This window comes from Fukomys damarensis, unplaced genomic scaffold, assembly GCF_012274545.1.
Source record: "Fukomys damarensis isolate Sample0158 unplaced genomic scaffold, DMR_v1.0_HiC HiC_scaffold_26, whole genome shotgun sequence".
In the NCBI taxonomy this organism is placed as follows: domain Eukaryota; kingdom Metazoa; phylum Chordata; class Mammalia; order Rodentia; family Bathyergidae; genus Fukomys; species Fukomys damarensis.
Genome location: NW_022900938.1, coordinates 163412 through 180131, shown reverse-complemented (window position 1 = coordinate 180131; position 16720 = coordinate 163412). Strand labels below are relative to the sequence as shown.

Below are 16720 nucleotides of genomic sequence, written 5' to 3'. Positions count from 1 at the left end.
TTTTTTTTTTTTTTTTTTTTTTTTTTTCAGTGTGGGGATCGAACCCAGGGCCATCACACACTGAGAGGCAAGTGCTCGATGACTAAGCTGCACCCTCAGCTGTATTAACAGAATGTTCTCTACCTCTTGCCTTAGTAGCGTGTCCCCGAGATTGTTTTCCCCTCTGGTGAGACAACTAGAGTGGGAGCATGTACAGAAACACGGGTGGCAGTGTCATCTCAACAGTCAAAAAGGAGCAGCCTGGCAGTGTGGAGAGGCACCACATTTGGACAGAAACATCCCCTGTGGGGCTATTCACACGGGCAGCTCTGCCAGGGCTCCTGGCCTCAAGGATGTGTTGAGGACGTGAGGTGCTTTTGGTGTGGACTTCTGGAAGATCTAACATCAATCCCATGCAGACTAATGAGCAAGTGCACCTCAGTCAGGGGTTACACTATCGCGTCTGATCAGAAGCTCTACTTGGCCTCTCTGTAAGTCTTTCATAAATAAAATAGGAAAGTGAGTCAAAGAATTCTAGGTCAAGGCTGGGGATTTAGCTCAGTGGTGCAGCACCTGCCTCAAAAGTGCAAGGTCCTGAGTTCGATTCCAAGTACAAAAAAAAAAAAAGGAATTCTAGATCAGATTTAAAAACTTTTCCAAAACAGATGAAATAATTAAAATCACTATGAAGATTATGTCATGAAAATGTTTCTGGCACGACACTGGGTTAAAAAGAGTTGAAGCAGGCACTGCAGCTCTGGCTAGGTTATACAACTACGAGATACAAGAAAATACTGTTGCTGACAAGGAATTACAAAAATGTCTTTGTGGTTGTTATTATCTGTTTGCAGTGCAACAAGAAAGGAACATAGTTTGTGGGTTGGAGAAGTGAGCACTGAGGGGTGCCAGCTGCCACGGTGATCCACACTGGTGGCACAGGCGTCATGGTCAGAATGCTCGAGTCCCTGTGCTCTCCTCCCCACGCTGCCTGTCCCCTGCCTGTCCCCTGCCTGATGCCTTTACAGCCTCTGCCTCCCTCAGTGGGTGCCAGCAGGCCCTGGTGTCGGCTTCCTGTCTGTCCTTGCTCAGCTGAGGCAGGCAGCAGCTCCTAACCTCGGTTGTGGACCTTACCCGCCCCTGCCATCGGGAGACCACTGCTCAGCAATTGGACAGCACCAGCGGGTGGTGACCGGCCGTGTATAACCATCCTCTGATAACCACACTCGACTCATGCAGGCCATTGAACGGGGGCAGAGCGAGCCCTGGAAGTCGACAGAACCTGAGGAGGTCTGGGTGCAGCCGTGCGTCAGTCCCGGCACATTGCACATGCGCTGCAGAGATCTCAGAGCGTGACTTGTGGTGTCAGCAGCACATGTATGTGTGCATTTTCCTGGCTGGCCACTGGGAGGTTACTCGGGGCAGGGTGACATCAAGAGACCCTCTCCTGGGTGGGACGTGGCCTGGGAAACGGGAGCAGGTGATCGCGGAGGCTCATGCTGGACCTGAGACCCCACTACTCACATGTGGTTGGCCTGAGGCAGATGTGAGGCTGGTACCGCAGAGACCACAGAACTGCTGCTTCCTAGGAGAAGAATGCCGTGGTCAGCGGCTCACCGTGGCTGACTCAGGCCACGTGAGATGTCACAGGTCCCTGCCTGTTCTCTGCTCAGCATGGCGGTGCCCTCGATTCTCCATCACTCGTGGCTGTCACCACGACTGGGTCATAACTCGGTGATTTTGTTCAACGTGTAACACTGCTTCTGACCCTGGCCCTCACGTTCCTGGCCTCTTCCTACCTCAGCCACTGTCCCAGTCGTACCTGCCCGTCAGTGCTAAGAGCAGCAGCTGTTCTGCACTTTAATCCTGCTTCCCCCTTTCCCTGCCAACACTGTCTTCACAAACGTAATGATCTGTTGGCCCTCCAAGGACCCATGATCTGCTAATCTTGCTTTCTTCTCACTGCGTCCACCTGCTCACTTCCTCATCTCCCCCTTCGGCGGTGTAAATGTCATGGCCGCCACCTCCTTGGCCTCTCTCGATTTGCTGTTAATCCAACCTCCCACCTAACCCAGCCCTGCACCCAGGGAGCTGACCTGTAACCATGACTCCTCTTTGCTTTCCAAAGCCTCCTAACCTGCCCTACACTCACTCAGCCTGTGGCGTGGCTCCCTGATGTACTTATTAGGGCATTAGGAAGGGCGCTTCTACAGGCCCCACCTGTGCCCTGCCTCACTGTGCTCACATCCTCCGCCTTCTCTCCTTTGTCTGTTCCTGTGGGAGATCTGTCGGTGGCCCTAAATGAGGCTAAAGCCCCTACTCCTGCCTGCTCTGGAACATAACTACAACTCTTCTCTTCTCTTTCTTCTGTCTCACGAAAGTTTTCCTTCTCAATGGATTTGTACCAATAGCATTATTTTCCCTATCTAAAAAATTCTGTCATACCATTCTGCTTTTCTTTCTAGCATTGCTTGCTTTGCTTTATACCCAAAGGTTCCTGTTTTCCATGCTTATTGTCTCCAGTTTCCTCAAATACCACTCTCATAAGGCCCCATGCCTCAGCTGAAATTGCTTTATATCCAGGTCACCAATGCCTCCAGACTGCTAAACCCAGCAGCCAATTCTCAACACTGTCAACAACAGTCGGCGCAGTTGATCAGGGTCCCACACAGTCTGCTTCTCCGCCTCTTTCACTGCCTCCCTTTTGCCTTTGTGATCTCTAATACTGGCTGAGTCTCGGACACGTGCTTCTTTCCATTTTCACTCCCTTCCTTGGTGGTCATATCAAATTTCAGCAGCTTGAGGTTGGGATTCTGGTCTCAGCTCAGCCTTGAAAGATTTCTGTCTCAGGGTGTTCAGGTTGTGATTACATAATATCATAAATTCAGTAGCTTATAAACAACAGCATTACTGCCCACAGCTCTGGGGGCTGGGAAGTCCAATCTCAAGGCAGCAGCTGAGGTGCTGTCTGGTGAGCACTTTCTGCTTCGTAGATGGCATTACCTGGCTGTGTGCTCACGTGGTTAGAAAGGCAAAGCACCTCCTCCTCGGGCTCTTTACAAGGGCACTAATCTCATCTCTTTAAGGTTCTGTCTTTATGGCCTAAGTGCCTCCCAAAGGCTCTACCTCTTAATGCAATTGCCTTACTGAATAGCTTTCAATACATGAACTACAGCAAGACCACAGCACTTTTAGAGTTTAGTTTCACAAATACTTTCTTAGCTGATACTCAGGCCCCCTTAGTATTTATGATGCCTAAGGTAGATCAGTAAATTGACTGTCCATCCATCTGCCTGTCTCTCTTTATCTCGTGTTAATTTCAGAAACCTGAGGTGCATCCCAAGACCAGGAGAGGCTCTTACCTCTTCAGCAGGTGATTAGAGGGGATTAGCCCTGCACAGGCCACAGGATCTGAGACTCTGCGGGCCTGCCACCAGAGGGCGTCGTTCTGGTCCACAATCTGAAGGACGTCGCCCTTCTGGAAAGGCAACCCAGCATCTGGGCAGGGATGGCGGGATCCTCCTGGGACCAGTAATCCGTCATGGCACGCACGTGAACCTGACAGCAGGGGTAATGGTGCCATCAAACGAGCCACTACCCACAGGCCCTCACCACTTAAAAAACACTTAACCAAGTGTTCCTCTCGCCCAAGAGAACTGGCCTCTTGTAATGGTTTATGTCTGGATGTCCCCAAAGTGGGTCTCTGGGGAAGTGACTGGATCGGGGAGTGCGATACTCACGGGGGATTAGTCCACTGAGGAGTCTATAGCTGGTGGGAGGCTGGGAGGCGGAGCCCGGGGAGGAGGTGGTCAGGGGGCGTGGCCTGGAAGGGTTCCCTCCCTCCTCCCTCCATTGCTCTGTTTCCTGTCACCCTGCCATGAGCTGTTTCTCCTCTGCTAGGTCCTTGTGCCATGCTGCCCTGTCTTGGAGCCAGTTGAATACAGACTGAAACCTCAACCGACTGTGAGCTAAATAAACCTTTCCTCCTTAGAGTTGTGGTATCAGGTATTGTATCTTAGCAATGAGAAAGTGATTGAGACACCTTCCAAGCTAACTACCATAAAAACAAGTACTTTGAAGAATAGAATCTTTTAGCTCTGAAATGTTTTCACTATTTTTTATGTTTCTGCCTGAGTTTTCACTGTGTTCCTTTACTTTTTTTTTTTCTTTTTTGTTTTTTCAGTACCAGGGCTCAAACTCAGGACGTTGTTCTTACAAGCCAGGCGCAGCCAGGGAGCTAAATCCCCAGCCCTGTGTTCCTTTACTTGTTTTGGCTCTCAGGTCATCAGTATTGAGAAATAGTTGAACACAGTATTGGACACACATCCAAAGGGGTAGAGAGGAGGGTATGCTGTGCATTGTATTAGTCACACAGACTAAAGCCTCGGTCACCCCTTACCGGCATCAGTCTGCTCACAGGTGGATCAGAAACTGGAACCACTTTGAATGTGATCGTGCTGGGAGACATAGCCTCGGTAATGACAAAGAGGAAGATGGGCAGAGCAGGGAGTTAGGGTTGCTGGAGCTCGGCAGAAGGAGATGCAGCTGCATGCGTACAGGCCGGGTGGTGACAGGCTCCACAGTGACTTCACAAGGTTCGACAGCCCAAAAATGGAAACTCAAGGTCACTTTAGCTCTGTGTCTGCCTTGCTGCAGGGATCCAGGGTCACTGGCTGATAAAACCCTTGCTGAAGTGGCCTCAGCACACGAAGTGTTCCATCACCTCGTCGGTAGCACCCTGCTCAGCAAAGATCCCACCCATGGGCCTGGGGGAGCGGCACATTCTCTCTCAACTTGCCCTCCTCACCCCTCACTCAGAAGCACTTCCTGAACACCTGTTTCTACACCAGATGGCCCAGTCTTTTGGGGGAAGAAGAGGGGCTCCCAAGTGGGGAGCCCTCAAAATGGTGGGGCAGAGGAGAACCACTTAGCCACCTAGTCTGGAAGAGTCCTCTGTTACACACATGGTGATAGGCACCAAAGATCCAGGGAGCAGCCTCACTCTTATTTTTGGGAATTTCACCATCCCACTGTCCTGGCAACTCTACAGCTGGTACCAGGAAGGCTGAGAGAGAGGCATGTGTGTCTGTGGTTTATGGTACACACTTCAAGCTCACTCTGCAGTACCTTTCATGCCACACAAAATCTCGCAGCTATAGCTCTCATTCTTCCCTGCCTCACCCCCAACCACTATCTCTACAGAGCTGTCACTGTGGAAACCTGGAGTCCCCTTAGGAACTCAGTTTGAGAACCCCTGGTCTATATACCATGATCCATCTCAGGGCTCACCTTTGGGTATTCAAGGGGGAGACAGGTGGGGTTATGCCATCAGCTGAGCTGTGATTCTGGGAGTGGGAATGAACAAGGGCTCAGACGGGCTGTGAAGCCCAGCTGTAACCACCAGGAGCAGGGGCGAGGCCAAGCAAGGCTGTGTTCCTCATGGGTGGGTCACCAACTCCCAGGCTGCCTTAGAGGAAGGTATTCCATGGGCCTCAGCTACATAAAGACACTTGGGAAGCAAGGGGTGCTTCTCTCAGATGCCACCCTGCCCTGGTTTCCAATGGAGAAGCCTGGGTGATGGGTGACCCAGCTGGGGTTCTGGCTGTCCTAAGGAGTAGCTTGGGAAGGGGTGTCTCCCAGTCAGGGCCAGAACTTCTGTGGGAAAGGAGGAAGGTCCAAGAGCTGCCTGGTGATAGGCCTGGGGCCTGGGCACAGGGTCATATTATAGCACACACCTCCCACCAAGTTCTGAACAAGATGCAAAGAGAAGATGTTACCAGAATATGGATTGCTTTCTCAGGCTCCAGCCCCTCAACAGAAACCCCATTCACTTCCACAGTTTGTCTCCAGCATACAGCAACCCTATGCAAACGGGAACACAGAGGGAGGGTACACAGAAACAGGAAAACGTAAAAATAGAGGCAGCCATCTCATTCCCAAAGAGCACTCTTGCAAAATCAAGTATGCTTTACACTTTAAAATGTATTGGGAAATAATAACAATAAAGCAAACTGCTTATTCCAACTCTGACCACCACAGAAATATGGGAGCTTCTCATTTTCTATCTCTTTACCACTGCTGATGGCCATACTTTTACTTTTGGTAACCTAATGTAGTAAAAGGGAACCAGAACACTGGTAATAAAACAGCATTAAAAATAAAGATGTCAGGGTCATGAGTAAATTATTAAGAAAAAGTGAAAAGTAGGAGGGGGTCTTCAAAAGAGAAATGTGGAGAAACTTGGAGGTTAAGATGAATCCTTGGCATTAGATGTCAGGGAGAAGGGCAGGTGGGAAAGGAGGTTGGATGATATGAACTAAAATATAGTTACTCTGGAGAAGCAAGTCTTCTACAGCACAGTAGGATGACTGTAACTTATAATAATTTGTTATATATTTTATAAAGAACTCAACAAAGGAGCTCAGTTTCCCAACATTAAGAGCCCATAAGAGTTTAAGAAGGAAATAATTATGCCCATCTGATCATTCTATGCTGTGTACATATGTCAGTGATCACACTGCACCCCTTAAATATGCGTGATTATTATGTGTCCCTTTGAAAAAAGGTTGAGCCTTGAGAAATATGACAGGAGGTGCAGGGAGATGAGGCAGGAAGCAGGGTGTCATCCGAAGCAGAAGCCACAGTGGTGAGACCTCAGGAAAGCTGTTGGTGGCACTACACATGGTGAGGAGGTAGAAACTGAGGAGTAACAGTGCAACTTGCACATGAGAGAAAGGAAATAAACAATGGCACAGAGGCCAAGGGGCCAACAGCTGGGCAGTCTTCAGCATCTGCCAGAGGACTTAGGTAAAAACCACAGCAGCCTCTGGGTCTGCAGGGAGAAAGGGTGTGAGGCAGCAGGCACAGGGACACTCGCTTCAGAGTGCAGCAGTGAAAGGAGGAAGCTGCGCTGAGCTGCTACAGAAAGTGAGCAAAAGGCATTTCAGGATTGGCCATGTAGGGAGAAAAGGTTGGCACTACTGACTCAGGCAGGCCTGGGCTCAGAGCCTACCTACAGCTGCACAGCACAAGTCAGTTAGTTACCTACCTGTGTCAGCCTCAGCTTCCTCATCCGGCACAGCAGCCCTTAGCTTCCTAGGTGGCTCTGAGATGTCACTGAGAAAACAACACACTGCGGGGTGTGTGTGTGCATGTGCGTGTGTGCACATGGGTTCCCTGGAGCATTTGTTCCTTTTTCCTTCACTGTTTTAATCAAGAAGAACTTAGGAGAGCTCCAACCTAAGTCAGGAAAGAGGATCCTCAGGAAAAAGGGCCACACAACCAGGCTTTTCTGCTTTTCTGGTTGTACCTATACCCAGCTGCTGCAGTTTACCACTCCTCTCTACCAGCCCTCCGTGGATGACCCTGGCCACCAGGATGTCCCCTGTCATCCCGTGGTGCTTGAGAAAACAACGGGGTTCCAGATGGAGCACTCAAGTCCACCACCTGGGAGGGGCTGCTGGACACCCTGTGCATGTCAGCCGCAACTGAGAGGCAAGGAACTGTCACCTTGGCCTCCTGAGCTTCTGCTCCCTCACAGAAACGTGTTTATTATGTGCTCCCACAGGCAAAGACATCTCCCAAACTCCATCCCAACTTGTAGGTCCACTCTAGAAAACCAAACTGACACCTTTCTTAGCTTCCCATCGATAAAGGAAAAAATTTTCAGCAAAACAGAATGAAATAAATACACACGGCAAAAAGCCAAACAATAAAATAAAATACATATATGTCTTATGTGTCACAAAAATAAATTTTGGGTTAACTTTCAAAAAAAAACCACTAAGCAAAAGTCTCCCCACAGTGAAAACATTACAACATGCAATGTGCTTGAAGTTACAGGCAAAAGTCACGGTTTCCTGGGTCTTCATCATCACTGTGTGACCAGAGACAGGATTCTGCCCAAGTGACTTCCAGATATGTCTTAGTTTGTAATGAACTCTGGCAGAATTCTATGTGAGACATAAAATGACTTCCTTACCAAGGGCTGTTGGTTTTAACCAAAGAAACAATCCTCATTGCTTCCTCATTCTTCGGGAGACTGTGGGGAAGTGGTGGGAGGAGGGGCTCAAAGTCTTCCTGTGCCACCGTCATGAGCTCCGAGCAAGGCCTGGGGACAGAGAGAACAGTAAAAGGACTTCACACATGGACAAACACGACACTCTCGCTTAAGAAACAGTGACTCAACACAGCAACAACACTGAAGCCAGGTGCAGAGCTGTACATGGGTTAGTTGCATCTTCACGATAACTCTGTCAAGGAGGCACATTCGTTGTCTTTAGTTCACAGAAAAAGAAATGAGGCACAGAAGTTAAGCAATGTGTGACTGTCCCTTTCATTTCTGCTAATGTGTGTTATTCCATGATGTTCTCATTTCCTGGAAGCCTGTGTTATTTGTGATGCTCAGATGGAGTTTGAACTACAAAACTTTTATAAAATTTTCTCTAATTTAGGCAGAATAAGGGGCATTAATTAAAACATCTCTGGCTGGGGATTTAGCTCAGTAGCACTGACCCTATCTTGCAAGTGCAAGGTTTTGAGTTTGATCCCCGGTACCACACACACACACACACACACACACACACACCCTCCAAAACAAACAAACGAACAAAAATCTTACTGGTTTAATTTCTCAGCAACCCCCAAGGGCCCATGTGGAAGAGAATTAGAAAAAAGTGGTTCCTTGGTTTAAGGTATAATCAAAGAGTTTATTTGTTTTGTTTTGGCTTGGTTTCTTCAGACAGGGTCTTGCTATGTAGTTCAGGCTAGTCTTGAACTTGCTGTGTAGAACTAGTGATTCTCCTGCCTTAGTCTCCCGGTGCTGGGATTACAAGGGTCTAAAGACATCCTTCTAATGGTCCACTCTGTTCTATCTCAGATGTAATGTGATCCCTTTCAAAATATCAATAGCATAACTCACAGAATTAGAGAAAACAATCCCAAAATTCAGTTGGAACCAGAAGAGACCTAGCATAGCAAAAGAAATCCTAGGCAACAAAGGCAAGGCATGGGGGATTGATATAGGGGGAATAGATGTAACTCCCAAACCTGGTAGATATCCAAAATGTAAGTTCTTGTTCTCTAAAACTGAAGACTGAATCTAGGAACAACAGAGGTTAAGAGTAGGAAAATTTATTGAGAGAAAGATAGTTTCTAAGAGAGACAGAAGGGGGACCTGAAAATGGGTTGCTCACCTACCCTGCTTTTCAAAGTTGTTTTATATGGCAAAACCATGAGGTGAGTCAAGTACAAAGTGGGACAAAAGTATAAAACCCAATGGACAATTACAAGGTGGGCATGAGGAGGGACAAAACCATGACCAACCAATAAGATTACAAGTACAGTCACTCAGGTAATATTGATTACATGGGGATCAAAATAGAAAAATGAGTCACATACAAGGAATTTCCCATTTAGAATATCAATCACTGCTATCAATCTCTAGGGGAAGTAGTGCCTCTTCTTTTTTATAATGCTGACCAGTGAATTTGCTTCAGTTGTTCTCCATGTTGGCTCCTTAAGGGCTGGCTCCTTGAGGACTGAGCCCTCGAGGGCAGCCTTGTCTAACTGCCTACAAAATATCTAATTAACTTACCTATCTAAAATAGGATCACAATCTCTGGTCTGGAATTATACTACAAAGCTACTGTGATAAAAACAGCATGGTACTAGGAAAAAAAAGACAGACTTGAGGACCACTGGAACACATTAGAAGATGTAGAAGATCGAGAAACAACTTCAAACACATGAAACCACCTTATCTTTGACAAAAAAAAAAAAAAGCCAAACACCTTCACTGGAAGAAAGATAGCCTCCTTTTTAATAAATGGTGCTGGAAAAACTGGCTTTCCACATACCAAAGATTAAAAATAGACACATATCTCTCAACGTGTACTAAACTAAAATCAAAATGGATCAAAGATCTAAATATTAAAATAGAAACATTAAATTTGCTGGGAGATAGAAGAGGTAGAACTCTTGAAGACATTGGTGTAGGAAAAGACGTTATGAACAAAACCCTGATTGCACAGGAAATACCACAAGTGGCATCTCATCTTATTTAAAAAGCGTTTTCACAGCAAGAGAAACCACCGACAGAGTGAAGAGACAGCCCACAGAGTTGGAAAAAATTTTTGCCAACTGTTCCTCAGAAAAAGGACTGCTATCTAGAATATATAAAGAACTGAAAAAAAAAAGACCGTCCTCAAATTTAAAGACCTAATGCAAAAATGGGCGTTTCAAATGAATAGACATTTCTCAGATAAAGAAGTAAAAACGGCAAGTAAATATATAAAAAATTGTTCAACATCAATTTGAACATTTGAGAGACGCAAATTAAAACAATGCTGAGATTCTGGCTTGCTCCAGAAAGAATGACTATCATCAAGAAATTAACCAATAATAAATGCTGGTGGGGCTGTGGGAAAAAAGGAACCCTTCTCCACTGTTGGTAGGAGTGTAGACTGGTGCAACTACTGTGGAAATCAGTGTGGAGAGTCCTCAAAAAGCTAAAACTAGAGGTTCTGTTTGACCCAGCTATCCTCCTTCTTGGTATCTTCCCCAAAGAATTAAAAGCACCATATCATAATAATATATGCACACCCATGTTTATAGCAGCACAATTTGTAATAACTAAATCTTGGAAACAGCCCAAATAATCATCAGCTGATGAATGCATAAAGAGGATGTGGGTTTTTTTATACAATGGAGCACTACTCTGCCATAAAGAAGGATAAGGCTGAGACATTTCTAGGTAGATAGATGTACCTCGAGACCATACTTTTAGTTGAAATAAATTGGACACACATATTTAAATATTGCATTGTCTCACTGATGTGAAAAAAATGAAAGGATAAATAAGGACCAAAATGTGTAACAGATATTGGAAAATAAGAAGAAAATGTTCAAATGAGAAGGGGAACAAGGGAGGGAGAGAGAAAGGAAGAGAAAAGAAAAAAAGAATACAAGAAAAATGTAGAAGCAAGCTTTCATAAATAAAGAGAAGAGGGGTTGAAAGAAGGCAAGGAGAAGGGGAAAAAAGAAGAATCAAGATATATCATGTACAGCCAGGTGTAGTGGTGCACATCTGTAATCCCAGCACTCGGAATGCTGAGGCAGGAGGATCACTGTGAGTTTGAGACTAGCCTGGGCTACACAGTGAGTTCCAGAGCAGTCTGAACTACATAGTGAGACCCTGTCTCAAAAAAACCAAAAAAAAAAAGATATATCATGTATAGATACAAATTTCCTATGGCAAATGTGATCATTATTTCTATATAAAATGTACCGATAAAATTAATTTTAAAAATTCAGAAAATTAAAAAAGAAAATAATTTCCTAATATATTTTACCTGCTAATATAATTTCCCCAGAATTTTAATTAATTAATTTTGGCACCAGGAATTGAACTTGGGACCTTGTGCTTGCAAGGCAGGTGGCAGAACCACTGAGCTAAATCCCTGGCCCCCCTGCCAGAATTTTAGAGGGACCATGGATTTGTGTGGGAAACAGGACTCCATAGAAAGTTCTAGATGCTTCTTCATAAATGCAACACTGAGCCAGCCACATCTGAGTCCCACATCATAAAGTATAATCTGTTGGTACCCATGGACAGTGATAGAACATCTATTTAGAGAGCACATTTCCGGTCACATTTATTCACACCATGTCTATTTTAGCAAGCACTTACCTTGTAGTGTGGAGCCTGGAGGATTTGCCTCAGCTCTTGGATCTCAGGGGAATTAGGGCTTTCACATAACAGCTCCACTACCTGGCTCATGAGAAAACATACATTATACAATTTTTAGAAACCCTCATCACTCACTCAACCTCACCCAGGCAGGATAAAAGCCATATTAATGTGATATTGACCTAAGAGAAGCTGCCACCAAAGCTGCTTTTTCATCTTTAAAGTCAAGGCATAGGGTCCCTCCTTCATTGTGAAATCCAAGGCTGGTGCTGATCTAAACCCCGATGCCCAGCCCGATGTTACAGCCCCGCAGAACTGGCCAGTTCCTAGGAACATGATCGCCGAGGTGCGTGCTCCTCTCTAAAGCTGCCCTAATGTCTCTGTTGCTGATGCCGATGCTTCACAGCAGATGACTGAATGTGTGTGCTGCCTGGGGAGCTCGGGCAGTTTAGTCCCTGCAATGCTCAACTTTCCAAATAGAAAATGGGAATGATATTAAAAAATCAAGTAGTCTCATCACTACATGAGCAAATGAAATGAAGGACACTTCTCAAAGGAAGTCCAAATGCCTAATAAATATATGAACATTATAAATGTCCAACATCTTTAGTCATTAGGGAAATGCAAATCAAAACCACACTGAGCCAGGCATGGTGGCCCACATGTGTAATCCAAGCACTCAGGAGGCTCAGACAGGAACATCACTGCAAGTCTGAATCCAGCCTGGACTACATAGTGAGCTCAAGGTCAGCCTAAACTACATGGTGAGACCCAGTCTCAACAAACAAAAAAATAATAGCAGTGAACAGGCAGACAAAAATTCTTAGTCTCCTGGGGTTTACATTTCTGTGAGGAGAGAGAAGATAAAATAGGGCCAGGGATTTAGCTCAGTGGTTCTGCTGCCTGCCTCATAAACACAAGGCCCCGAGTTTGATCCCTGGTACAAGAAAAAGAAAAAGAAAAGAAAAAATATATAAGTAAACCAAAGTAAACCATTTTGCTTGATGGTGAACAATTAAGTAAAAACAAACAAAAAACCCAGGGAAGTTGACTTTGGAGTACAAGGAGGAGGTGCAGTCTTAGGTGACCAGGGAAAGCCTCACTGAGAAAGTGGAGAAGAGGGAGCTAACTGTGTGGTACAAGATGACACAGGGAATGTTAGTGCAAAGGGCTGGCTTCAGGTGCAGGCTGATAAACCCAAGCACCCGAGGGCCCGATACAGCTAGAGCAGAGCAGAGTGAACAGCAGAGAACAGTGTCCACAGTCAAAGAGGTGATGACCACTCAGGTATCAGGCTACGTAAGAACTTTGATGTTTACTCTGAGATGGAAGCCAGAGGCAATTGAGCAGAGAAGTGACTTGCTTTTAATGAAGTGAAATAGGAAGAAAATGTACCAGTGGGAAGGGAACTAGGAAGGGGGAAAGGAAAGAATGGAAAATAAAAAAAGAGGAGAAAGGAAAATATGGATCAAAGCTTTTATAAATAAGGAAGAGGAGGGTTTGAAGGAAGGGGAGAGGAATGGGGAAAACAAAGAAAATCAAGATCTATCGCTTTTTGGCCTTTTGGCTAGGATCAAGTGAAGATTACCTATCTATCTATTCTCTCTCTCTCTCTCTCTCTCTCTCTCTCTATATATATATATATATATATATATATAAAATGTACCAATAAAATTAAATTTATAAAAATATTTCTTAGGCTACTGTGTGGCAAGAATCTAGGAAGCAAGGGCAGAAGCAGGAGATGGGTAGGAGGCTACTTTGCAGACATCTGTGGAAGAGATGAGGACAGTTTTTATTAGGTGGCTCAGTGGGCAAGATGTATTTTATGCTTTTATTTGTTTGTTTTGCTTTGGGTACTGGGGATCGAACTCAGGTCCTTGTGCTTGCAAGGCAGGCAGTGGAACCACTGAGCTAAATCCCCAGCCCTGGCAAGATGTATTTTAGAGGAGAGCTACTAGGCTATGTCATCAGACTGGGTGTGAGGTAAGGAAAAAGAGAGTCAAAGATGACCCCAAAGCACTTCAGAGACAGAGATGTCTTCACCAAGATGAAAAAGGCTGTGAGAAGAGCATCAGTTTGGGACAGGGTATGTCTGACATGTCCATTAAGTATCCAGCTAAGGTGGGGAAGAGGCAGCTGGAGAGTTGAGACTGGAATTCAGAGAAGAGTTTCAGACTAGAAACATAAACAGGAGAATCATTACAATCTGTACGTTTATCCTGTTTACACAGGGTAAACTCAGTCCAAAGGTGAGAGAAAAAAAGAAATGGACACATGCTAAAAACATGTGTGAGTGCGTGTGGGGTGTTAATTCAGGGAGATAGCCAGACAGTTTTCTTCTTTATATTAGTGTTGAATTAAAAACTTATGAACATGTATAATCACCAAACTTCCAATACCGCATTGCAGGTTACTTCAGCAAGCACTGCAATAATGCGGTGTCCATCAGAGCTCCACTGCCGCGTGGAGTAGAATCACCCACCTCCCAGGATAACTGCTGCGATAGGAACTGGCTTCTTTTCTTTAAACTCCTGGAGGCAGCCATAAACCTGCAGCAGAGCAAGGATGGGAGAACTGCGATTGGTAGTGCCCGCTGATGATCTGGACAAAGGCTCCCAGAGGGAAGCTGGGGAGCACAGCATCGCTGGTCTTCAGGATGGTGCACATCTTTAAATGCAAGGAGGAAGGAACTCTAGTTCGGTCTGCCAACACTTCAGATTTGAGTATTGGCTGCCAGTAGGAAATCAACCTCTGGACAATTTCACTGAAAAAAAAAGAAATTCAAAGTTACTCTTAAGCCAAGTAAAGGTACAGTTTCTAGGGCTGAGAGCAACAGGGAGGTGTGGGTGTTGCACCCATCCAAGGGGGCGTTCTGTGGCTACAGGCCTAGAAGGCTTTCGTCCTGCAAATGGAGCAGAGGATGGGCTGTGTGACTGAGGGCTAAAAGGTCCTGAGTAAGAGGCCAGGTGTGCTGTGGATGCTTATCTGTCTTCTGCTCTGACCTCTGGGTGGTTTCTCCCATCCAAGTATGAACCAGGCCTGACCTTGCTTAGCTTCTGGGTGCATCAGGGTGGTTTGATGATAGATTGGATAGTTTCTCATAACTCCAATTCTCCAGACAAATTCATTTGAAAAAATTCCAACTTTGTCTCAGCTGACCCTTAGGAACTGTTTTCTGTGCCAGGACCTAGGGTTGGGCTAAGTTCTCCAAAGCCTAGTTCTGCAATGCAGACCTTAATTTCTTATTTTGTTTGTTTGTTTTGTTTGAGACGGTCTCACTAGGTAGCCCAAGCTGGCGTTGAACTCAGTGATCCTTCTGTCTCAGCCTCCCAAAGGCTGGAATTATAGGCATGCACCACTACACCAAGCTTCAAATTTTAGGAATTAAGTCTCTCTTCCGGAGGGAGAAATAAGGTCCATTGGGCCAGTTTAGCCTAGCCTTTTCCATCCAGTTCTGTGATGCTGCTGCTTCTGGTTCTACCGAATACCAGCATTCAAGTTTACCTTCCAGTGTTCAGGCTTACAAGGGCAACACAGCAGCTGCCCACTGGCAGTAAAGGGGTTAAACCCTTCCCAGGGGTTACAGATCCCCAGTTCTCAGTTGGTGGCAGAGCAACAAACTCTTGGATGAAGGCTCTCTTCTGAGGACTGCACTGAGATCCCTGTGAGTGACAGGTGACAGCCCTGAGGAAGCAGCTCCTCTCATCTGAATGTTTCTGTCCCAGGAAATTCCTCTGCTGAGGTCATCCCTGGGGTGGCTCTGGGAAGTAGGGACTTGGGAAGGAAGCAGGGTGCCTGGTGGGAAGGATTCATGTCCGGAGGAACACTTGCCCTTCCCACATGCAGGCCAGGAAACCAAAGCAAGAGTCTTCAACATACACCCACACAGCCATTGCCCACCATGGGCTTTGAGCCTTCAGGCCATGGGGAGACATTTCTGTTGCTCACAAGCTGCTCAGTTTGTGGCGCTTTGTCACAGCAGCCAGCATGGAGTAGGACAGCTGTCCTTGCCACGGGAGGCAAAGACTGAGCCGGGGCACCTTGCTCACCTTCAGCAGAGCCTGCAGCTATGGGGAGTGCAGCAGGTCGTACGGGAGACTCACTCCACTCATGTCGCGGCTGAGGAACAGACTCAGTTCTCCCAGCAGGAGCCTCAGGATCCTGGAGAAGCCTAGAGAAGAGGGAGGCCGAGACCAGGTGGCAAGAACAGCAGGTATGAATGTGAAAGGCAACTCAGATGGCTGGGCGCAGCACCAAGGAGAGGAATGGCACAGGACTGGACGGCAGACCAGGCTTCAGGCCCTGTTCCAGCATTGTCTGAAAAACAGTTCCACAAGTAAGATGAGAAGACTCTGACTTTCTGACCGGCTGCAGCTAATGCTGGATAAACTGGGTCATCACAGAGAGACCTGACATCGCCGCTGCCACCGTTACCACCACCACCCAGGTCTCCCCCTTGCCTCTTCTCATCAGCCTGTGTTTCATCCCAAATTTTCCAGCTGTTTTCTGATCTCTCTAACTCATGGAGTCACTTGTTTTTACCCATTCTGAAAATTCTTATTGAAAGTGTTACTGAAATGCTCTACTTCCAGTAGATTTTTAATACAAATTTCAATATCCTACTAAATAGACAAGCCGATTTTGGTGGTACTGGGGATTGAATTCAGAACCTTGTGCTTGTGACGCAGGTGTGGTACTGAGCTAAATCCCTGGCCATGACTAATCTTTTTCATAAAAATTCTGTTTTTGTAGCGATATTTTGAATGTGAACAAATTATACAGTTGTAAGTTTACTCTCAGTCTTATCACTAGTTGTAGCAGGGCAATCAGAAGTGTGCACCTTCCTTGTAGGGATCATAGGAAATCTATTTGAATTTCTGCCCATGCATATTGGGAGTAATACAAGGTCTTCGTGGTCTAGAAAAGGCCCACTGGCGATACATACCATTCCCCAGGTTGTCTGCCATGGAGCTTCCTGTCTTCCTCGGCTGGCAGATCTGCCCCCGTGTCTGACTGTATCATCCTCACTGTCATGGCTTCCAAAGGGAATTT

General features: G+C 46.1%; 1 protein-coding gene across 1 annotated transcript in view; it reads right to left on the bottom strand.

Annotated features, from left to right (window-relative positions):
• Positions 1-16690, bottom strand: part of Mpp4 (membrane palmitoylated protein 4) — a 27954-nt gene extending 11264 nt beyond the window's left edge. Inside the window, 13 exon segments of the mRNA XM_010617593.3 lie at positions 1111-1310; positions 1477-1561; positions 3339-3486; positions 3489-3534; positions 4376-4447; positions 5754-5838; positions 7958-8065; positions 8067-8086; positions 11666-11746; positions 14151-14360; positions 15173-15215; positions 15737-15873; positions 16640-16690. Coding sequence (XP_010615895.1) covers positions 1111-1310; positions 1477-1561; positions 3339-3486; positions 3489-3534; positions 4376-4447; positions 5754-5838; positions 7958-8065; positions 8067-8086; positions 11666-11746; positions 14151-14360; positions 15173-15215; positions 15737-15873; positions 16640-16690 — 1286 coding nt within the window.
• Positions 16691-16720: the final 30 nt, after the last annotated feature.